General features: G+C 43.5%; 1 protein-coding gene across 8 annotated transcripts in view; it reads left to right on the plus strand.

Moving 5' to 3' along the window:
* CAPSL (calcyphosine like) overlaps positions 1-23,585 on the plus strand; it is a 52,490-nt gene that overhangs the window by 15,776 nt on the left and 13,129 nt on the right. For 4 of the 8 annotated variants that reach the window (XM_074329012.1, XM_074329013.1, XM_074329007.1 and 1 more), the window contains 4 exons: positions 10,820-10,956; positions 13,093-13,270; positions 13,537-13,746; positions 17,528-17,871. In XM_074329012.1, coding sequence (XP_074185113.1) covers positions 10,820-10,956; positions 13,093-13,270; positions 13,537-13,746; positions 17,528-17,629 — 627 coding nt within the window. In that variant the 3' untranslated portion in view covers positions 17,630-17,871. The other 4 variants (XM_074329008.1, XM_074329009.1, XM_074329010.1 and 1 more) reach the window with 2 other exon arrangements.

Raw genomic sequence — 23,585 nt, forward strand, 5'->3', positions numbered from 1 at the left:
GATTGAAGAAAGGCTGGGTGTCTCTGCATGGAAGGGGCTGTGCTCTTGGCCTCAAGGGGGCCATGTCTCTCTCAGTAACTTGCGGTGGTGATGGGGTGCCTAGGAGCAAAGGCTGGGGAAGCTTACTTTGTGGAACACCCTTTGGGTTCCAACTGCTGCTTTAGTCTCCTTTTCACCCCCTGCATCAAATCAGCAGCCAAGTCCTGTGGAATTTCACCGTATGGATACCTCCTGCATCTCTGCTCCTTCTCTCACCTCCACTGCCATGGAAGCCTCCTAAGTGCAGGACCTGGTCATCTTCCATTTCCGCTATTGGAATTGCACTTCCAAGTAGTAAACTTGATTAATTGTTTGTCCAGTTGGTACAAATTCATAATGAATAATCCCTCTGATACCAAAAAAAGGTTAGCAACATCGCTGCAACAAGTTCATGAACTTAATTATCCAACCTTGTTGGTGATTTTGGTGACTAATGTTGCAAAAGGGCAAATGGTGGTCAGAGCTGTGGCTTTACTCAGTGGAGGAAAATGTACAGTTGGGGTTTGTCCTTATAGTGGGTTTGAAATCAGAGGCCAAGGCCTCATGTCACCTGAAAAAATGGGATATTTGAAAAGTACTTTGTTGGTTGGTTCTAAGAGCATAGTCACCGCAATCCAAGAGTTTGGAAGACAAGTTTTGTTTTCCTTTTTTTTTTTAAAAAAAATTCACCCAAAGCTTTGCTTACCTTTGTGTAGTTTAGATATTTTCTTACTCTGCTTCTTTAAGGCCTTCCATCTGGCAGGCTGCCTGACTCAGAAGGGATTGCAAGTAACTGTCTGGTTAAAAACCCCAGAGACTCAGGGCAGAGCAGAGGGGAAGAGCAAGATGGAGAAGGAGACGGCAAGGAGAATGCTGTTGATACAGCTCCTGCGCCCCAAGAGTCCCAGGGGAGGCTCACTCTGCCAAGGATCCCGTAACCCTGCGGCCTCTGTGTTTTAGTAACCTGGGGCTTGTAGTACATTGTGTTAGGTACATGGGTCCTTGAATATCATGGTAAGCAGTTCTTCTCACTCTCTTTTGCCAAAAATGCTGCAGAGGCTCCTAAATGCTGGTAAAATTCTACCAAGAAAAGAGGTTATAATGGAGTTATTTTACCTCTCCTCCCAGTTCTCAGGGGGAGCTGCACCTCTCCTCACAGTGGATTGCTAGTTATTTCACCCGAGGAAAAGTCATTACCTATGGGCAAGTTAAACACGGCAGGAATAAGCTTTTGCCAATGGTGTCAGTTAGGAATACTTTTGGTTGCAAGTAACAGAGGCCCTGATCAACAATGAATTAAGCAATCAGGGGCTTATGTTTCTCATATGACAGGAGTGTGGAGTAAGGCAGTTGGTTACATAGACTCGGTAGCTCAGTGATATTAGGGCTGTAAGTAGGTGTCTCTGTGATTTCCTTTTGCCCTTCCCTCATGATTGCAGACAGCCTGCCACAGCTCCAGACATTGCATTTTTGTGCAAGGCAGGAGGAGGCAAAGAGATGGGAGAGCTCTCCCAGAGCCCTCAGAACTTTCAGTTGAGTCTCTTTGGCTAGTACTCATCTAATGTGGCCACCCAACTGAAAGTGGAATGTAGCAGAGAAAGGAGTGACCTTTGAGTCAGCCTGTTGGCAATGTTTGGAAAATCAGCTGTAATTCAAACTTCACAAAGTTAAAACTACCCTGATGAATATAAACTTCTGAAAGGGACCTTGGCTCTCTCATTCATTGCTATTGTGTGGCATATAATAAGTATTCAATAAACCTATGTTGAATTCAGTACCAGGACTAGGGTGAGGCAAGGTAGGGACCTGGGACAAATTATTTCAGGTAGACTCACTCTCAGGTTTGGGCCAGTGCAAGGTTGACATTTGCACAATGCTGAGACTGAGGGCCTTAAACATTATGCCTTGGGCCCCTACCTACCTAGCTCTAATCCCAACCCTGGGTGAATGACTAACATGAAATTTCAGGAAGCTGTATGAAGTGAACACCTAAAAGCAATGATATTTATGAAACATTCTTAAATTGGGCCATATCATAAACATTAAAATATGGATTGCAAATATCGGTAGAAAGAATAAAAGATGATAACTTAGCAGAGATGGGCTCTGGGGAGACCTGCGTGCTGGCAATGGCTGAAACACGAATTTTAAATATCTTGAGAAAATGTATTTTGGTGCAGAGAAAATTTGGTAAGCCACACTTTGATGGAATATACTGTTCCACAGTATATTTATGTGGAAAGTATAGATTAAATACTGTCATACTTTACATTTAGTGTGGAAGTTGGCCATCCAAACAAAAACCAGACATTTCATATATTTACCCATTCAAGAAATAATTTTAAAAATAATTTTTGGGAAAAGAATAAATGTTATGGAAGATAACACAGTAACTTTGAGTTTAGGTTTCAAACAAACAGACAAACAAACAAACAAAACCCCCAAACACCTGGCACGTTACTTTATTAAAACAAACAGAAAACTGCTGCTCCAAGAGGAAGAGACTAAGTGAAAGTGTTCATCTCAACCAGAAGGAGTTTACACTGAGCCTTAAAGTTTTGGAAACTTGAGCAAGGACCCCGAGGTGAGAGAAGGGTCATATCGAGGATCTGTGGTGTCCTGGCTTCCTCTGCAGGGAAATCCTTCTGGCACTCCAGGGCAACCTCTTCCTTGAAGCTTTTCCTTTCCTTCATCTCATTTCGTGGACCTGTTAGGAATTCCCAAAGTAGCTTATCAGCACGTGATATAGCTGTTGACTGCAGTGACTTAGACAAAACTAGATGCCAGTCACTGCCTCATGGGACATTCTCAGGTAAGTGACCCAAGTTTTCGGAGTCCCTGCTGACTTTCTGTAATAGGGCGGCAATATTCGATAGACTCCACTGCATGAGGTGATGTGGTGATGCGTGGAAAGCACTGAGCCGCGGGCTTGGCCCCTGATGTGCTCATAATGGTTATTACTATCACTTCTCTTCATGCCTCTGTCTTACCCTATGTTGTGTTGCAGCCTTTCCTCTAGCCTTTCCCCACAAGATCTTACTCCTGCTACACGAAGGTGGCTTGGTGTCTCTTCTAGCTTAGATTCGTAAACTTAGGCGTATGTTAAAACCATCTGGCAATGTTAGAATGCCCATCCTCAGCATTCACACCGAGATGCTAATTGGCTGTGTTTTGGGTGGAGTAACCATGGGCTTCTTTATTTTTCAGCAGCACCTCTGATGGTCTCAGCATCCCTGGGTGTCCCAGGTCTTTCTCTGCAACTGGGCTTCTCCATCTCAGTACTCCTGCCATTTTGGACTGGGGAATTTTTTTTTTTTTTTTCTCAAGGGTTCTGCTAACATGTTTAGCAGTATCTCTGGCCTCTACTCACTAGATGCCAGTAGCACCCCTCACCCCTGTTGTGACAACCAACAATGTCTCCAAACGTCAAATGTCCCCTGGAGGCAAAATCATACCCATTTGGAGCCACCTGAAAAATGAGCCCAGTCCCTCGTGTAGCTAGAGGTGCTAAGGGTCTGTTTAGTTGAATTGAGCTCAGATGGGTTTGATGAAGGAACGCTCACAGATGTCAACAACACTGAGACACACTTGTCATGACACCTTTTCCCCAGCATTCTGTGGCAGAAACCACGTTTCTCTTCAAATGGTCTGAGTCTTTCATTTCAGACTCAAAGGAGGGACGTCCTAGCCACCTGCTAAGCTACTCTGAGCACTAGAATCTAATATTTACTCTAGAGGGGCACTTTCTGAGGGGAAACTTCTTAAGAGACTCCAGGTTTTTGCTATGTACCACATAGTAATAGCTAGTTAATTGAATGGACTGAAGTCAGTAGAGATGGCAACTGTCGCCTTCAAACACCGTCTGTTGTATGTCTCTCCCCATCCCTGGATTACATTTAAAGTATTAAAAGATCCACTGAATAGAAATCAAAATGTCAGCCTTACATCCAGTTCCCAAGTACAGAGAGAAAAATGCCTCATGTCTGCCATCCCTGTGGGAACTTGTCTCTATGCTCACAGTCAAGTCTAAGGTAGCAGAGATAAGAATAGTTTTGACTTGGATGTGAACTCAATATAAGGCAAATACATTTCCCACATCCCAGGAATGAGTATGAAGCCCTATGAGTTTAATCATTCGCTATGTGCTCTTTATATTGCCTTACTTTTCTCTTCTCTCCAAAAAGCAGAATGTTTTTAAAAACCACATGGAGCTATTATAGCAACTCCAGGTCCCTTGCTATTGAAACAGCTAATGTAATGGCACAGGTTTTTAAATTCCAGAAATACCTAAAAAACATTCCTAAGGTGAAAATCATTACATGGCCCAGAATGGGCTTGATGGCTTCAAGAGGTGGTAGAGGCCTTTGGAAAGCTTGGAATGCTCTGCAGGTAGCTGCTGTTCGCACTGGCTGGGCTTATGTCATCTCATAGGACAGTTTCTTCACAGTCACGCTGTGCCTTGTCTAGCCCCAACACCCCCAGCAGTGGGATGCAAAGGACTGTTCAGGCACATCCCTGCCCTGCCATGTGAGAGCCTGCTCTCCCTGCTCAGCATGGAGCGGAGGTCAGGGGTGGGCAGTACTCGCCCATCTACCTTTGTCCCCATGTTTGCAGTGCCTTCCTGTCACCTAATTGTGTCCTTCCCCCTGTGCTTTTACACAGGCTAACTCTCCTCTAAATTTCATCCGAGTTCACTACACCTGCCTCAGCTTCCTCATGCAACTGTCCTTTTCCTGAAAGAGGGAAATGGGGAGTGTAGTGTCAGAGAAACCAAAATGGGGAGGGTTCTTTAGAGGGTGGAGAGGGCAGTTTCTTTGAATTTTGCATCGGAGGATGTAGAAGCCCTTGGTGCTTTCTCTTTATGGATGTCTGTGGGGTGCCCTCTTTGGCTTTGAGATCCACCTCTGTGTTGCAGCTTGTTGGCTGTAGAATCAACCCAGCATTGGGGGGGGGGGGGGGGGGGGGGAGATTGAGATTTTGAGAAATGGCAATATGTATCTCAGCGTATCGCCACTAGGAGGCACCAAAGACAATCCAATAAAGTGTAGCCTGAGGCTTCCCCAAAGATTCAGCTTAATGTGTCCCTGAACTCAGTAAGAGAACTCCCATGAAGCCCATTGAGAATCATGAAGAGACAAACTTCCAAGAATTGTCAGCTTTCCATATCCCGTCCCACAATGATTCTTGAAATCCAGGCTTTGGCAGTGGCAGGCACCTGAGCACCGGGATGATGGGATGAAGGAGCCAGAACTGTGTCCAGTGTGAGACCTGCTGACCTTGGCCACAAAGTCTCCTTTGGCTCGGCAGGATGCTGGCACCTCCACTCAGCCTATGACCCCAAATTTCCAGATCTCTTTATTTCTTTGCTTTGTGAATATCCCTTCCCACCAGGCACTGGGGGTCGGGGACGCGAGCAGCACGAGTTCAGGGTGTCAGCCCCGAGTCCTCCCTGTCCCTCAGGCGCCACTCAGTTCTCTCCATGTCCGGTCGCTTTATCTTCTGTGTCCACACTGCCAGGCCTCCTTCCAGGCAACAAGACCTCTCACCTGACTGTCACCATCATGGCCTCTCATCTCTGACGAGTCAGACTGTCCCACTTTCCTGCCCATTCTCCACACTGCACCCAGAGTGCTCTTTTTACAATGCAGACGGTCGCTCCCTCATTTGAACCCTTTGGGGTCTCCTGTTGTTTTCAGTACAGAATCCAAACTCCCGATCACCGTGTCCCAGGCTGTTTGTGCTTTGGTGCCCGCGTACCTGCCTAGTTTCACCGTTCTCCAAAGTTCCCCTTTCCACATTCCCTCCCCATCTCCACAACTCTTTATCTCACTGGCACACTCATCCCTAATTCTCCAATCATCCTAAATACTTGCATTTCTCTCATTGTACTGTCTTCTCATTCATTTTGACCTTACAAGGCACTTGGGAAGTACGTGTGCATTGTCCTTCCTTCTTCCATCCCCACGACCTTAGCCTGAATAACTACCGCCTTCCTTTAGGATTAAAGCTTAGACATTACCTCTGACACGTCTTCAGAAAGTCCCACTCTGAGGCTGGGGTAGCCTCCCTTTTCCGATTTTTTTGCAGCTCAGTAGTTGGGTTGCTCCCCCAACTCCCTAGGCTCCTTGCACTGGATGTCTCTTTGCCTCTTTCCACACCTCCTACCACAATGCCCGGTACTTTCTTGTTGCCCCTTGTAGACATTTGTAGAAGGAATGGACTCAACGAACGCCAGGCCGGAGAAATGCGCAGACGCTGTGTTAACACCAGGTGACGCTGCGGCCAAGTGCATCTGGAGGGCAGCCCATTCCCGGCCTGGCTGGTTGGGCTGTTGTCACCGCGCAGACTGCTTGGTACTCAGAGAGGGTTTTCTGGAGTCAGGGACGCTTTGTGCAGTCCTGTGATCTCTGTGACACATGTTTGGCGGCAGACTGTTGCCCCGGTGCCTGGTGCCTGCAGGGAAACTTCAGATGGTCTGAGTGTCGCCCTTCTTCACCAACACCCCTACCTGATCATGCCTTCTTTAAAAGCCCCCAGTTTTTAGTAAACTTTATGTTTCCTATAATGCTTAACTATGGGACTTAAGTACTCACATTTAAGATTCCTAATCAAAGGCTTGCTTCTCAGACCAATCTCTCCATTCCAGCACTGGCGCCTTGAAAGTAGCATGCAATAAATATTAGCTCTTTGTTGATGAACTGGGTCACTAAACATACACAGGACAAAAATCTTATGATTTCACTCATATGTGGAATATAAAACAAAAAGATAACAAACTACCAAAACAAAAAAAACCTTATGGATACAGACAACAGAATGGTGGTTACAGAGGGGAAAGAGGGTGATGGATGGAGAAGTGGGTAAAGGGGGCCAAGTATATGGTGATGGAAGGAGACTAGATTTCAGGTGGGGAGCATGCAGTAAAGTATATAGATATTGAAGTATCATGTGGTACACCTGAAAATTACATAATGTTATTGACCAATGTTACCCCAATAAGTTTAATTTTTCAAAAAGGTAGTTAATGTGGGCATTTCAAGTAGTCATAGTAGGTTGGCAGGAGAGAATGTAAAATTGTTTCTGAATATAGCACATTAGACTGCAGAGGTAACTGCTTGCATTGTCACTGGGTAGTGTCAGCCACAGAATGTAGAACTGATGGGATGTTCTCCCTGACTCTATCCTGCTCTCCTAGGAGAGGGTGCCATCAGATTGTGCTTTGAAATCCTTCTGTATTGCCGTGTCTCCGAAAATAAGACCTAATCGGACAATCAGTTCTAATGTGTCTTTTGGAGCAAAAATTAATATAAGACCCAGTCTTATTTTACGATAAGACCAGGTATATAGTATAATATAATATAATGTAATGTAATATAATATTAATATTTTATTAATATTATATTAATGTTTGCTCCAAAAGATGCATTAAGCTGATTGTCTGCCTAGGTCTTATTTTTGGGGAAACACGGTACTTCACAAAGGTGGTGGAGTTGAAAGAGCCGTACTTGGGAGTCAGAAGCCCTGTGTTGGGTGTTGGCCAGGACTTTGGGGCAAGTTGTGTTACCAACCCAAGCCTTAGTTCCCAAGTTGGCCAAAGGAGGAGGTGGCAGTGCGTGATGAGTCAGGGTCCTGTTGTCCTAACTGTGTGAATTATACCAACTGGGGGACTGGGGCCACCTGCCTGATTTCTCTGAGCCCTGATTTTTTAATCTGTGAAATAAGAATCATAGTTATAACTAGCTCATAGGTTTTTCTTTTCTAATTGAGATGAAATTCACATAACATAAAATGAGCCATTTAAAAATATATAGGACATTCATGACATTGTGCAACCAGCACCTTTATTAAGTTCCAAACATTTTCATCGCCCCAAAAGGAAACCCCACACCCATTAAGCAGTCTCTCTCCATTGCCCCATTGTAGGCCTTGACAACAACTAATCTGTGTTCTGTCTCTATGAATTTGCCTATTCTGGACATTTCATATAAATGGAATTACACAATATGTGATATTTTGTGTCTGGAGTCTGTCACTTAGCGTAATGTTTCTGAGATTCATCTATGTTGTAGCATGTATCATTCTTTTCGTGGGTGAATAATATTCCTCTGTATGTATACAGAGGGTGCCAAAAATGTACACACATTTTAAGAAAGGAAAAAACTATTAAAATTGTAATAATATATACCGATAAGAAAAGATGAATACACGTCACGTTTGACTTCTGCAATCACAAGAGGTGCTCAAAGTGGTTACCATCAGTATCCAGACGCTTCTGATTACGGGGAACTACTGCTTGAGCAATGTTGACAAAGTGTCCACTTGTATACATGTTTTTGGCACCCCCAGTATATAACACGCTCTGTTCATCCACTCGTCCATGGATGGACATTTGGATTGTTTCTGCCTTTTGACTATTATGAATACTGCTGCTGTGAACATGAGTGTACGTGTATTTGTTTGAGGCCCTGTTTTCAATTCAGCTCCTAGGTTTATGACTGGATACATGCTTACCACATAGTGGGAACACAATAAATGTTAGCAATTGCGGCTTAAATATTATACTGAAGGTGTGAAAAGAGGCCCGCACAAGGGTTCCTTTTCTTGCCTTCTCTCTCAGATCTGGGCGCTAGATCTCACCTTCCTCACTGTGGGGTTTTAGTTTATGTCTCTGTCCATTCCCCACCTGCTGCCATGGATCATGTGGAAAACCAGAGTAGGTAGAATAGCATGAAAAAGGTAAGGAATAAGTAGTGGAAATGAAGACAGGGAGGTGAGTGGCCGGGGACCACCATTGGGCCAGTAGCACTGAGCAAGAGAGAGGATCTAAAAACAACAACAAAAAAACAGGGTCTGGGAAGGAGCAGGCTGTGAGGTAGACATAGAGCATGAGGAGGGCATGGTGGGAAGAGAGGGAAGGGTGGGGCCAAGGACGTGCCATCAGCAGAATATGGTGAGGGTCAGGAAGTGCCTCAGGCAAAGACAAGTAAGGGAGCAGGAGATGGCTAGGTTAGTGAGTCGGTGTCGGTGAACACAGGATTCTCCTTGCGGCTGAGGGATTCTGTGGGGGTGGTGTGAGAGCTAGAAGCTGGGGACAAGGTCTGGGAATTGTCAGCTTGAGATTATGGGACAAAATAGTAGCAGGCAAACAGAGGCTTTAGAAAAGTTAATGCTGCCAGGAAGGCAACCGACCTAGGCCACAGGTGTCCTTGTAGGATGAGAATTTAGATCACACTCTCTGTACATGCCTGACAGTGGGAGAGAGGCAGGTCTCTAAAAGTGCTGTGTGCAGCCATCTGGATCCCAGGGAACCTCTGCTTCTCGTGTTGGAGGGAGTATGGAAGGCTCCATATTAGCTTTAGGCAGAGCAGTTTCTTCCTAATGTGGAGTAATACGGCTGGGATCTAATAGGCAAGGTCTGCTCTGTGGCCTTGTGTCCAAGAGAACTGAGAATGATTACTGTCGTCTTCACCCGTCTGATGGGAATCAGAAAAAAAGGAGCCACAGGGAGGAAACCCATCACTTGGCTCTTGGGAGGTGCTGTAGGAAAGGAGTCAGTTAAGCATCTGCATCCCTGAATTATCTATTCTGGTCTGTTTTATTTTTGAGATTCCCTCTCTAAGGTTAAATGAGAATTTGGTAGGGAGACCTAATCGGTTGTATTGCAGAGGAACAGTCTTAGAGAGCCCAAATCAGAATCCCATCCCAATGTAGCCCTCAGAAGATGTGCTGGCTTTTGGCCGGCAGGGGGAGCCCGTGAGTCAAAGGCAGATCCATTCTAACATTTCTCAGCGCCGCGTATGCTGTTCTTTGTGCATCTATCAAGCTCTCCTGCTCCTTTCAGTCACAATTCACAGTGAAGAGTAATATCTAGAATACCCCACCTGCTAGGTCGGGGGCTTATATGAGGGTCAGTGGTTTATGGAGCAGGGATGGAACTTAAAGATCGTCTAATCCTTTCCCTCCATTTAACAGAGGAGGAAAAATTGAAGAAACCACCAGGAGCGGGGTTGATGAGTCAGGACTAGAACCGGGGTCACCAGGCCCAGTCCAGCAGGTTCCCACTGCTGTGCGGCTTCTCAGAGCTCAGGCCCCGCTGCAGGGGGTTGTAAGTTGCTCACGGACCTCCCAGGAGGTGGTGCTTCATCACACCCACCCTCTCTCCTATTTCTGAAAATTTAAAACACACACAAGCCAAACTGTATGGAAAAAAAGATAAATCTGTTTGTCAAGAGAGATAGTGTCTATTTGCCTTTTTTTTTCTGTCCTGAGAACCTAGTTTGGTGTTAAGTGGACACTTACCTGCCAACCAAGGAAAACGTACTGGTTTCTGGTAGGAATCAAAAGGCCCAAGGGCTGAGCATCTCAGTGAAGACAGAAGCAACAAAAAATACTGGTTGCACCAAAGAGGAGAGTATACAGTGTGGAGTCAAAGGAAGTGTGGAGAATTCTAAATAAAAGAATAAAGCATATAAGGGTTGGCTCAAAAAGAGTTTAGAGAAATGGGGTTTCTTTTTTTATGGTGGTAGGAGTTTCAGAAAGATGAAAGCATATTGGGGAATGGCTCTATAATTAAAACTATTGTCCAGGCTGGAGATATTAGATGTCCTCAGGGCTAGATAAGTAAGTAATAAATATGCCAGGCACACAGTAGAGCTGAAAATTGGAAATTCTGGGAAGTTTGAGACTGTTCTTAGCAAGTAAATGAGAAAGTGTGCTGTAAATTTCCTTCCCGGCGAGGCTGCTGTCACCCTGCTCAGGCAGAGGACTGAGATCTGCTAATGTGTTGTGGATTCCCTCTCAGATGGCAGGGACAGCACGCCATGACAGAGAGATGGCGATCCAAGCCAACAAAAAGCTCACCACGACCACCGACCCCATTGAAAGGCTTCGACTGCAGTGCCTGGCCAGGGGCTCCGCAGGCATCAAAGGACTTGGCAGGTAGGACCCGGGCCGTGGGTGGCAGGGAGATGGAGGAGAAAGGCAGGACACAGCTAGAGAGGCATACGGATGTGACCTTGAGCAAGTCACTTGCTCCTGGGGTCTCTCCTTAATTGTAAATGCAGCATTTGGAAGGATTACTCTCTGAGGTACCTTGTGACAACATTTGGTTCTTAGTCCAAGATTCAGCAAGGTCCATGTCTGCTACAAGAAAATGCAGCTACTGGGAGAATTTGAGGTGAAGGGAGAAGCTTGCCCCAGTGCTGGAGACACCTAGCATGACAAAGAGAGAAACATTTTCGGAAGTTGTGACAATAGGGGCTTGGAAGAAGGAGGAAGGAATAGCGATTTAGACACGATTGCAGAACTTGGAGTTTTTCTCCTAGGTGTCATGTCTTGTTCATTTTCAGAGGCACTGAAATTGCCTGTTGGGTAATATGCAGCTCACTGCCAAGGGGGTTCCCCAGCTCTGCAGATCCTGGTCTCTGGCTCTCTGATAGTGTGAGTAGCCCTCAGGACTGAGAAACCCAAGGGGAAGGAGATTGTACGCCTCCCTGATCGAATGCCTGCCCTGGCCAGGCACTGTACACATCTCAGGGTATTCATAGGTGACGAAGTCTTCTGTAGCACTCATGGAGGATTTAGAGCAGGAGACTGAGAGTCGCAAAAACGGGAATCTCCGTGAAAGGAGAAGTTGCCCATTAGAGAAGTAGAGAGTATCATGGCAGGGAAATCCAACCTCCCATCTGAAGTCGGTGGAAGGTTTCGTTTCCAGCAAGGTACTGAGCATTGGGAATTGTCACTTTCGACGGTGCCAAATTCTCAGATTAAGCCCAGCTCTGTCAGAAGCCCAGGCTGTGGGCGTGTGAACCCTGATGGCCAGGCTGTCACAGTCCAATGGGAAGACAAGCCCACTTCCCTACAATGTTGTACCACTCCAGCCTCCACCTCTTTCATCCTGAATCCACATCATTATCCTTGGTGCAGACCCTCAGAATCACCACCCTCCCTTCCGCTCATGGACCATTTCGTTGAATCCTTCCTGCTGCCTATGCCACACCCCCTGCCAGTCCCTTCACTGGGAACCAGGGTATTGTGAACAGACACTGTCCCATCCTTGGCCATTTGCTGGAAGGTGCCCGTTGCCTTCTCCCCTTTACTGGTCTTGCCCTTCCCCAAATCTCTCTTCAACTCAAGTGGTGGTCCCTTCCCTTTTCTTCTAGTGATTATACTGGGGTGATGGTTTTTTTTGGACCACAAAAGTAAAAAGAGTCATTTTCTCTACATCATCTCAAGGATGCCTACTGTCAACATGATTTATCGTTATTGATGTTGATCTTGCTCACTGGTAGAGAGTGTTTGTCTGGGTTCTCCAATGTAAATTTACGCTTCCCCCCACCCTTTCCATATTGTATTCTTTGAAAGGAAGTCTCTATGCAGAGCCACTAAAACTTAGGAAGTAGGGAGTATCCTTTCCCAACTTGAGGGCAGAGTATGACGTAATTTATTTGGAATTGTTCTGCAAGAAAAATTTGTCTCCTCCTACACTGACTTATTCAATCATTTACTTAAACCAATATGGACTCATGGGTATCTATTTTATACTTTAGGTTATAATCTAACACTACTTTATTTTATTGTTCAAATTGTTCCCGTTTTGGCTTTGGGAGCTCTTGGCTCCTATGTCCCATTGATGTACCCCCATTACTGCAGGGTTTTGTTTGTTTCTTTCTTTCAGAGCACGTTCTTACTTTCTGGTATAAGATACTTCAAGCTCATCTTACGTATTTTCTGCCCTAATCCCAGAATCAGTCATTTTTCCAAGAAGTCCACTTATTGGAGAATTGTGTTAGAGACCAAGATCCAAGCTCTAGATGTGCCTGTTGTTACTGGGGTGTCAATTGGAATCATACAGTACTTCCCCCCCACCCTGCCAAAGGTTTCTTTTCTTTTATGAGATGCTGGGAAGAGGTTCTCCAGTTTGGGGAAGAGGGTTCAGAGAAGAATCTAAAACTTCTGTATTTTTCTTTGAAAAACTTTGAGAATGGTTTTCTTTTTTAAAATCTTTATGCTTAACTTTGTTTTTGTGGGGATTTTTTTTTCTTTTTTTCTTTTTTTTGTGTGTATTTTCTTCAGAGTATTTAGAATCATGGATGACAATAATAACCGAACTCTTGATTTCAAAGAATTTGTGAAAGGGTTAAATGATTATGCTGTGGTCATGGAAAAAGAAGAGGCAGAAGAGCTTTTCCGGAGATTTGATAAGGATGGAAATGGAACAATAGACTTCAATGAATTTCTTCTCACATTAAGAGTAAGTTGCCCCATGAATCAGTGTGTCTGCCGAGTTTGGCTTTCACGTGGTTTGGGTTGGCTATCTTGAGGTTTTGTTATCAGAAGTTGTTAGTACACTATGGAGATGATGGGCAGGAGATGGAAAACAGTTTTAGGGACTTTTGGGAGCAATCATTTAATGACACAAAAACAACTGAACATCATTGAGAGGAATAAGATATTTCATCATGTATGACACAAAATATCTCATTTGCTTGCATGCTCCTGTGTTTTCTATTTATCCAGCCTCCAATGTCCAGAGCCAGAAAAGAGGTCATTATGCAAGCTTTCAGGAAGTTAGACAAGACTGGAGATGGCGTTATAACAATTGAAGACCTTCGTGGGGTGTACAATGTAAAACACCATCCAAAGTACCAAAATGGAGAATGGACTGAGGAACAAGTATTCAGGAAATTTCTGGATAATTTTGATTCACCCTATGACAAAGATGGATTAGTAAGTAAAAGAGCTTAATCTAAGTCGAGTTTCTTCTATCCAATGTGTAATTGTAAATGGGAAATAAGTCCAAAGCCTTAACAATTACTTATACCGTAGTTGTTATAAATAGAACAGAAATAAAATATTTCCTTAGTGACTACCTAGAGAGTTAAGAACTAAAGTAATAAGATAGGTGTGTGTGTGTGTGTGTGTGTGTGTGTGTGTGTGCACGTGTGCGCTTGCCCACATATCGGTAGCGGATCCACAAACAGCTAAATACCGATCGTCTGGAGAATGTGGCAGTTTGATTAATCATTCCATTTCATAGTGACCATATTTACCAAACACAGCTAGCCACTTTCCAAGGAACAACGTTATAATAAAACGTATTTAACTTCTAAATGAAGCCATAATTCAATATTTGGGAACATAATTCACAAAGCATTTCAAGAGGTTGCAGTGCCTTTTACATACATCCTTATGAGCATCATTTGTCCTCAGACTTTGCTCCAAGGAAATGCCATTTAAGGGAAGCTTTCGGTGAAAGGGATGCCAGATAACAGAATTTACTCTGATTGAATCTTTAATAGGCTTTGAAATTAACTTGCATTTCTAAACTGCAGTGAATTAAAAACAAAGGTGACCATCCATCTCCGTTAACTGTTACCCTCAAGTTACAAATGCATAGTTTGGTAAGTAAGGTTGGGAATTATATCTCCATAACTGTGTCAAGGCTGAGGCCAAAGTGTCACCTGTCTCTTATCAACAGCCATAAATGGACTTTTGAATCCAGAACCAGTTCTGCTCTTAGGTGCCCAGAAGGCTATGGTGATTGGGAAAGGGAGTTCTCTTCTTTGTTGATAGTCAGCAAGAACAGAACCCTGGGGAGGTTACCCCGAATCCCTGTGCCACACAGGAAGGATTAGTGGGACAGTGGGTGGGGAAAAAGAGATGGTGGTGATAGGAAGAGGAAACGAGCCTTCCCCTTCTGAAGGGAATTTCCCCCAACTTTTTCCACGAAACTTCATGGTGAGTCCTATTGGCAAGGGGTGAGCAGGATAGGAAGAAAAATGTCTTTTCTTTCTGCCAACATTTTCCTGCCAGGAACAGAGAAATGCCCTCCATTTTAGACAGAAGAGATGGCAGAGGTAGATTTTAAAAATGGGGCGTGGAGTGGGGGAAAGAGGGCAGATTGCTTAGAGCAGTCAAGTGCTTAGGGATAGAAATAGCAGAACTCTTGTCTGCCAATATCACCGGCCTTTAATCTGTGAGGTGGCAGTGGAAAAATAGTCAACTGCCATTTCCCCAAATTAGCCCAGCTCTGCATGGGATCTCAGGGTGTGTTTGCTTCCTTTCTGCAGGTGGTTCCTCCTTGTTGCCAGGGGTAACCTCAGCTGCTCTTTTCTTTAACCCAAGTCAGTGTAGCCAGTTGTTGTGATTCAGCTGATTTAAAGTTCCCACCCCTGTCCTTTTTGACATTTGTCTTAACATGCCATGTGAAGCTCTCAAATACTCATAAAGGTCATAGGTTTTTTTTTAGCAGTTGCAGTATTTAATGTCACCCAAATGTCACAGACCCAAGTCTGACTCTGCATGATCATCGATTGGAGTTTGTATTAATAATGTATATCTCCGGCTGTCGCACAGAACTACAGAATCAGTGTGTGTGTGTGTGTGTGTGTGTGTGTGTGTGTGTGTAGCTCAAGGATTTAGTTTTAATACGTGCCCAAGAGGACTCTTATTTACATTCGTATTTGAGATCCTTGCCTCTAGAAGATTCAAAATTGTCTGTTTAAATGACTAAATATAATATGCACATTAACCTCATTGAGCATAATTATGGATCTGGGCAGTGTTTATTGAGCAGTTATTATCTACTGGGCATCATGCTAAGGGATTTATAGAGATACCTCATTTAATAGACGTAATGAAAATGTTTCTGACAAACGATGTATGAATTCAGACTTTTGTATATTGACTAATAGTTTAAATGCCCAGGAACTTTATAAAGAGAATGATTATCCCCTAACTGATCTTTTTTCAAATTGAGTTGTTTCATGTATTAAGACTTCTTATGGAGAAATATAACTACGTTTGAAGCTAATGCACTCACTGATGTTTAAAAAAATACAGTTAATATCCAAATAAGCCTGAATTTAGAATAAGACAAGAAAATTAGCATACACCCTACCCAAGGATTATGTTCAAATTTGTGAAGTTTTAATAATTTTAGCTAAGCTCTCAGGTAGTCACCAAGGTTACTGGGGTTTGCAGCAGTCATGGAATTTGATGTCGCAGAGCCTGTGCTGACATTCCACACTCTGCTCTCAGAGCAGCGGGGGCACCAGTTATTTGGACGGAGGCATTCTATCCCTAAGCCCCACCCTAATGGGTGATACTTACACCTCTTATTTTTTTAATTTCTAGGTTTTGAAGTTTTCATGTGTAACTATTATTTTATAATTACAAATATTTTTAAAAATCTCTTAAAACCAAATTAGACTTTGAGTTAATGTGAGTCTTACTGACTCACCTATCTCATACAAAATTTTTTTAGTAATTAAAAATACTTTATGCAGTATTTTTAATAATTAAAAGTACTTTATGGGTGTATGCAGATGACCCAAACTTATTTTATAATTTTCTAATTAGGCTGGAGCTGAGAAAAAGGGATGGTCTTCTGTATCATGACTCAGATATCACTATTGCCCCATCTGGGACATTCTCCTCTGTATAAAATACTCTGTCAATTAAGGGTAGCATAGTTAAGAGGCCACCCAAAAGAAATGGTGTCCATTCTCTCATTTTCCCTAATGTCAAACAAAATAATAATAGCTATTATTACTGAAAAGTTATTTACTATAATGAAGGCAAACTTATGGGGGAAATCATAGAATTTGTGATTCTGGCCATTCCCTAATATAAGTTGAGTCTTAGGAAACAAGCAGACACTTCTCCAAGAATAACTGAGGGCCTTTTCTGAAATGGGCAAACATAGTAGCTCCGACTTCCAGCTTTATGTCATCTGATTTCCAGATGGGGTTTAACATTCTGTAAGTGGGGAATGCAAAGGAGAGAAATTCAAGAAAGGAAGGCATTAATGGTATTCTAATTTTAATAAAAGCTATGCACGTATATTATTTATTTCTACTTCCAGACCACTGATAAGCATATCTCACCTATTAATTCAGTCCAATGCTTTTCTTCCTACTGCTTCTTACTGTTTGGTGGTGGTGTTGGGGGACAGGGGTAGATACAGGGAGAGAACTGTGGAGTCAGTAATTCTTTTACGAATTCTGAGCTTTGAATGAATAATTTGCATCTTAAAAGAGCATGAATCCACAGAGTGCCTAACTAAACATCTGTTTCTTTACCCACAGGACAGCACTCCCGAAAGGTAAAACATGACTCGCCCTGAAACAAGGACAGGAGATGTTGTTTCTGAGGTGGCCCAGACAGTATTAACAATCATTAAAGAACTCTTGTTTCTTATTCTCAGCTTTAGACTCACTTATCTGAGGAGATGGGCTTCTGCTCTTACAGAAGGAAAGAACCTGTATCTCACTTTCCGTGTAGGTTGGTGGGAAATGTTCAAGACTTTCTGTCTCTCTTCCCCTGTGCCATCTGTCACCACCATCCTCAACTTCACTTTTTTTATTTTAGATCTATTCCTCAGCTTTGGTCACTAGAAAGCCCCCTTGATTGAGATTTTTGTTCCCTTTATAGGTACTGGAGATGGGCCCCCACTGAAATGGTGAGAAACAAAGTTTCGTTTCTGTTTCTAACTTTTCCACTGCAGGTGACCCCCGAGGAGTTTATGAACTACTATGCAGGGGTGAGCGCGTCCATTGACACCGATGTATATTTCATCGTCATGATGAGAACGGCCTGGAAGCTCTAAATGTATGACCGAGGGACCAGGGCCTTGGGTACAACCACGTGGCTCCAAGTGATTAAACATCAGCTCAAAACCAGGCTCATAGATGAGTTCATGTTCATCCCAGCGTTTCTTCTATGGCAATACACACAGTATTTTCTAGGGCAGAAATAAGGACCCTAAGTAGTTAACTGTGACCTATCTTCTCTGAGGCTGTTTCCTTAGCTCTAAAATAGAAATTCATTAAAATAAGATCTGTAAAACGACTAGAGTCGGGCTGATATATACAGGTGTAAGATAAACATTAGGTGTCTTCCTTGGCCATTAATAAAAATTTGAATATTTTTATTATAACCCCCTACCGATGCACCCACAGTCTTTCTCTACCTCCTTTTAGATGGTCCATTTCTAGGTGGAAGATCTCATCTGTTTTTATACTGACTGTACATCAGTAAGGGCTTCAGTCACAATTTGGGGACCAGAAGGAAACCACACATTGGTCTCAGTTTCTTTTCTTTTTCTTTTTTTTAAAGGTTTTTATTAAAAATATAGCTAACATACAACATTATGTTAGTTTCAGGGGTACAGGATAGTTATTCAACATTTATATACCTAAAGAAGTGATCACCATGCTAAGTCCAGCAACCATCTGACACCGTACCATGCTATCACAGTATTATTGACTATACTCCCTATGCTGTATATTATATCCCCATGACTTTTTTGTTTTGTACCTGGAAATTTGAACTTCTTATTCCCCTTCCCTCTTTCCCCCACTTTTCAATTTCAACTGACATTCAGTATTATTTTAAATTAATTTCAGCTGTACAGCATAGTGGTTAGACATTTATATAATTTAAGAAGTGATCGCCCTGACTAGTCTAATACCCATCTGGCTCTATACATAGTTATTACCATATTGACTATATTCCCTATACTTTCCTTTATATCCCCATGACTACTTTGTAACTACCAATTTGTACTTCTTAATCCTATCACCTTTTTCACCCTACCCCCAACCCCCTCCCATCTATCACCCCAACAAATCTAGTACCCCTTTGACACCATACATAGTTATTACAATATTATTTTCTGTACCCTACATCACCATAACTACTTTTTAACAACCAATTGTACTTCTTAATCCCTTCCCCCTTTTCACCAACCCCCTCAACTCCCTTCCCACCTGGTAACCATCAAAATGTTTTCTGTATCTATGAGTTTGTTTCTGGGTGTTTTTTTTAGTTTGTTTATTTTGTTCTTTAGATTCCATATATAAACGAAATCACATTCCATCTGTCTTTCTCTGTCTGACATCTTCCACTCAACACAATACCCTCCAGGTCCATCCATGCCACTGCAGATGGCCAGAACCCATTCCCTTCCATGGCCGAGCAATATTCTATTGTGTATATGCACACCTCCTCTTTACCCAGTCTTTCATTGACAGACACCCAGGCTGCCTCCACATCTTGGCCACTGTAAACAATGCTGCAACGAACATATGGTTGCACAGATTCTCTTGAAATAGCATTTTGGATTTCCTCAGATAAATACCCAGAAGTGGGATTACTTGGTCCTTCTTTGTCTCTTGTTATAGCCTTTGTTTTAAAGTCTATTTTGTTTGGTATAAATATTGCTATCCAAGTTTTTTTGTTGTTGTTTTGTTTCTATTTTCATGAAATAACTTTTTCCATCTCTACTTTCTGTCTGTGTGTGTATTGCAATCTGAAGTGAGGCAGCATATGTAGGAGTTTTGTTTGCTTAACCATTCAGCTCTCCTGTGTCTTTTGATTGGAACATTTAATCCATTTATATTGAAAGTAATTGTTGATAGATATGTAGCTGTTGCCATTTTATTATTCATACATTTGATCTTTTTTCTTTTCATCTTAAAGAAGTCACTCTAACATTCCTTGTAATATTGGTTTGGTGGTGATGAACTCCTTTAGCTTTTTCTTGTCTGGGAAGCTCTTTATCTGTCCTTTGATTTTAAATGATAGCTTTGCTGGGCAGAGTAATTTTGGTTATAGGTCCTTGCTTTACATTATGTTGAATATTTTGTGCCAATCCCTTCTGGCCTGCAAAGCTTCTGTTGAGAAATCAGCTGACAATCTTATGGAGACTCCTTTATAAGTTACGAGTTGCCTTTCCCTTGCTGCTTTTAGGATTCTCAATTTGTCTTTAACCTTTGCCATTTTAATTATAATGTGTCTTGGTGTGGGCCTGTTTAGGTTCATCTTGCTTTGGACTCTCTGCACTTCCTGGGCTTGTATGTCTATTTCTTTCTCCAGGTTAGAAAAAGTTTTCAGGTCATTATTTCTTCAAATAGGTTCTCAATTCCTTGCTTTCTCTGTTCTCCTGCTCGTACCCCTATGATGCGAATGTTGTTATGCTTGATGTTGTTCCAGAGGTCTCTTAAACTATCCTCATTTTTTTTCCTTTTTGCTATTCCAATTGGGTATTTTCTGCTACGTTTCCTTCCAAATCGCTGATTCAACCCTCTGCTTCATCTAGTCTGCTGTGATTCCTTCTAGTGCATTCTTCATTTGTTTTTGTATTCTTCATTTTTGACTGGTTCTTTTTATGGTTTCTATGTCCTTTTTTTATGCCTGCTATCTCTCTGTTGAATTCTCATGAAGTTCCATGAGCATCCTTATAACTGTTGTTTTGAACTCTGTCTCTGATAGTTTGCTTGCCTCCATTTCATTTAGTTCTTTTCCTAGAGTTTTCTCCTGTTCTTTCATTTGGGACGTATTCTTTTGTTTCCTCATTTTGACTGCCTCTCTGTTTGTTTTTATGTATCAGGTAGATCTTCTATGTCTCCCAGTCTCGGGCAGGTGACCTTATGTAGTAGGTGTCCTGTGGGGTCCAGTGGCACAGTCTCCCTGGTCACCTTGTCCAGGTGCTCCAGGAGTGTCCCTTGCGTGGGTTGTGTGTGCTGTCCTGTTATAGTTGAACCTTGATTGCTATTGGCATGTCAGTAGGTGGGATTGGCCCTCAAGCTGATTGGTTGTGGGATTTGGCCATGTCCACAGCTTATGGGGGGCTGTGGTGGGGCTTACCCCAGTGAGTGGGATTTGCCCTAGCAGGCTCTGATGCCTGTTGAGATTGCCCTTTGTGTGTGCCACTTGTAGGGCTAATTGGGCAGTGCTCTGCTGTGGTCTGATGCCCACCTCCAAGTATGTTGGTTCTGGGGCCTCTTGGGAGGGGCTCTGGTGCAGACCCAGGTCACTCATTGCCTGTGACCAGCCAGGGACTCCTTGGTAGAAGCTATATAGCTATCCATGGTTATTTGCTGCTTTTGCTAAAGTTGGAGGCATGTAGGAGAGACACACTGCAAACTGAGGACTGCTACCACCAGTACCAGGCCTGGGATAGCTTCGCAAAAAGCCAAGACAAATCAGGACTGCTGTCATCCCTTAAAGTTCAGCCATTGATAAAACCTTGAGCTGTACGTGAGTTGGGTGAGGCAGGGTCTTAAGGAGTCACTAGAGTGGGAAGAGTTGTGTTCATGAGGTTAATACTGTAGACTCTGATTTGGTGCCAGTGCTGAGCCTGGAGTTACTCAGCAAAAGTCTCAGAGCACACTCAGGCCAGTTGCCACCTGCCTGAGGCCTGGAGACTCTGATAGTTTTCCCAGAAAGGGTACAATGTTGGTGGGGCTGGCTGCTCTCAAGAAAGTGCCTCCAGCATTGGGGGAATTGGGTAGTTTGGGTTCCCAGTGAGTCAGCAAGTTGGAGCAATGGAGCTCACGAGACCAATCAGATTCAGATTTGGCCGTGTGGGGGAGGGCTCAACACAGGAAAGATGGCGTCCCTCTGCTGGCTGCAGGAGGAGGACTTCCTTACAGGGAAATGGCGACTGTCCTCCAGCCCTCAACCCAAAGTAATACAACTGTCCCCCATATGTCTCTGACACCACCTGAGTTACTGTCCCTCCGCTGGAGCCCAAGGTGAGTAACGGAGTGAAAGAGTCTGTGTGCGGGCCCTTTAAGAGGACGCCTGGGTTTCCTGCCGCCTTCTGTCCCCACAGGGTGGTCGAAATCCCCACTGTTTTTCATAGCCAGATATTGTGGGGGTGCCTCTTCCCTGCACCAGTACTCTGGGCTAGGAGGTCAGTGTGGGGCAAGGGTCCTTTGCTCTTCTGGGGGGAAACTCCGCAGCTAAGATATCCCTCCCAGTTCTCAACTGCCACACAGCGGTTTGGGGTTGGGCAGTTCTGCATCTTTGCTCCTCCTAAGGGTTTCGACGTGGCTTCTTTTTTTCTATCCTTAGTTATGAAACTTCAGCCAGACTTCAGGTTGATTGTCCCATAGTTTAATTGTAATTTTAATGTGTTCATGGAAGGAAGCAGGCACAGTGTTTAGCTACTCTGCCATTTTGGATCTCTCTCAATTGCTATAACTGAATCTTGAGTTTCTTTGCCCATGGTTTAGGGAAGTCTTGGTTTGGCAAATAGAATTCAAATAACATTTTTGGGTCATGTTAAAGGCTGGTGTGAGACTGAAGGCCATTTTCTTGAGCTGCAGAGCCAGTTCAAGGTGTTTCTGTGGTTGAAGTTTGAGGCTGGGCTGTGTTCTCTGATTTTATGTGGGAGATCTTGCCCTGTGAGCGGGCAGACCATGTCAAGAAGCCTTTGCCTGGTAGAATGTTCATCTTTTTCCTCCCTGCCATTAGCCAACAATGTTGACATTCCCACCAGCACAAGAAGGTTAGTGTGAAAGACTAGCATCACAGGCGCAATCCAAAGCAGACGTGACACTTGGTGGCTCAAAGTGTTCTCCTCCCAACTCTACTAAACCGTGGCTTCATATTGTTAGTGTGTAAGAGTCTCCCCAATAAAGTCTTCTAAGCAAAGGCAGCCCCACCTGCTGGAAAATAGATGTTGAAACAGGTCTTGCTCTGTGTGTTCTGTGTCTGGGCCAGAGATAAACACCCAGTGACTAGCAAGTCCTCTGGCTGTGCTGCTGGAGGTAACACTGCTCTGCCTTGTTCCTCAGGGACATCCCTCCTTCTTGTCACCTCTGTCACTGGCTGCACTCATCCACTGGTTTGGGGACATGTATTGGGGTAGTGGTCTACTTTAAAATCTCATATATTTAAGTGACTCTGAACACACTCGCCATGTTTTGTATCAGTTCGCTTGTTTACTTTTTACTTTGCAGACTTAGAAGTTGAGATCAGGATATACACTGACATATAAATTGTGAAAACAAGTGTTTCCAGATGAGGATTATAGCAGTCATTAAGGAGGACACCTTGCTTTGTTCCTTGTTGAGAAGCTAAACTTTCACCCTAGTGACAGGCTGGAAAAGGTATTTTTTTCTTGAAAATAGACGCCTCTTCGAAGAAGCTCTAACCTTTCTGGAAATTAATTACACAAGTCTGGCTTTCCATTGGATTTATTACCTAGGCTTCTATAGAGATTGGCGGGCCGTAAGATGCCAAGTATTATGAAGAAATACATAGAAATGATGTAGAAAGCCAGAAGAAATGTATAGAAGAAATATCCATATTTTCTGCAGCCTGCACCTTGCAGATCGTGGCTAAGGAGATGTCTCCAGTTTCCTGGGCATGGTGGGTTCGAGCCTATTGCTCTAGACAGATTTGTGTCTTTGATTCTGGGTATGACTCATGCCTCTGCTTAACTGGGGCCATATAGTTAGCATGTGATTCTGAATAAGGACAAGGTTGCAGCTATCAGCTTCGTCTTCCCCAGTTTTATTTTGCTTCCTGTCTAATTGGGGCACGGGCACAGCTATCAGATTTCAGATAACCACGTCTCACAGTGTGTTTGGTCACATTCAATCACCTCCCTTCTAGCAGGTTGGGTTCTGGACCCCCAAGTGAGGGTTCCATCAAGGCCCTCTCGCCCTCCATAAACAAGATCTAACAACCTAGTGGTCAAGGGTCACTCCACTGCTATTCTGGCCTCATCAGGATTCACTCATTATTTAACTCTAATCCTAGGAGTAGTG

The sequence above is a fragment of the Rhinolophus sinicus genome, linkage group LG03, assembly GCF_036562045.2.
Source record: "Rhinolophus sinicus isolate RSC01 linkage group LG03, ASM3656204v1, whole genome shotgun sequence".
NCBI classification, from domain to species: domain Eukaryota; kingdom Metazoa; phylum Chordata; class Mammalia; order Chiroptera; family Rhinolophidae; genus Rhinolophus; species Rhinolophus sinicus.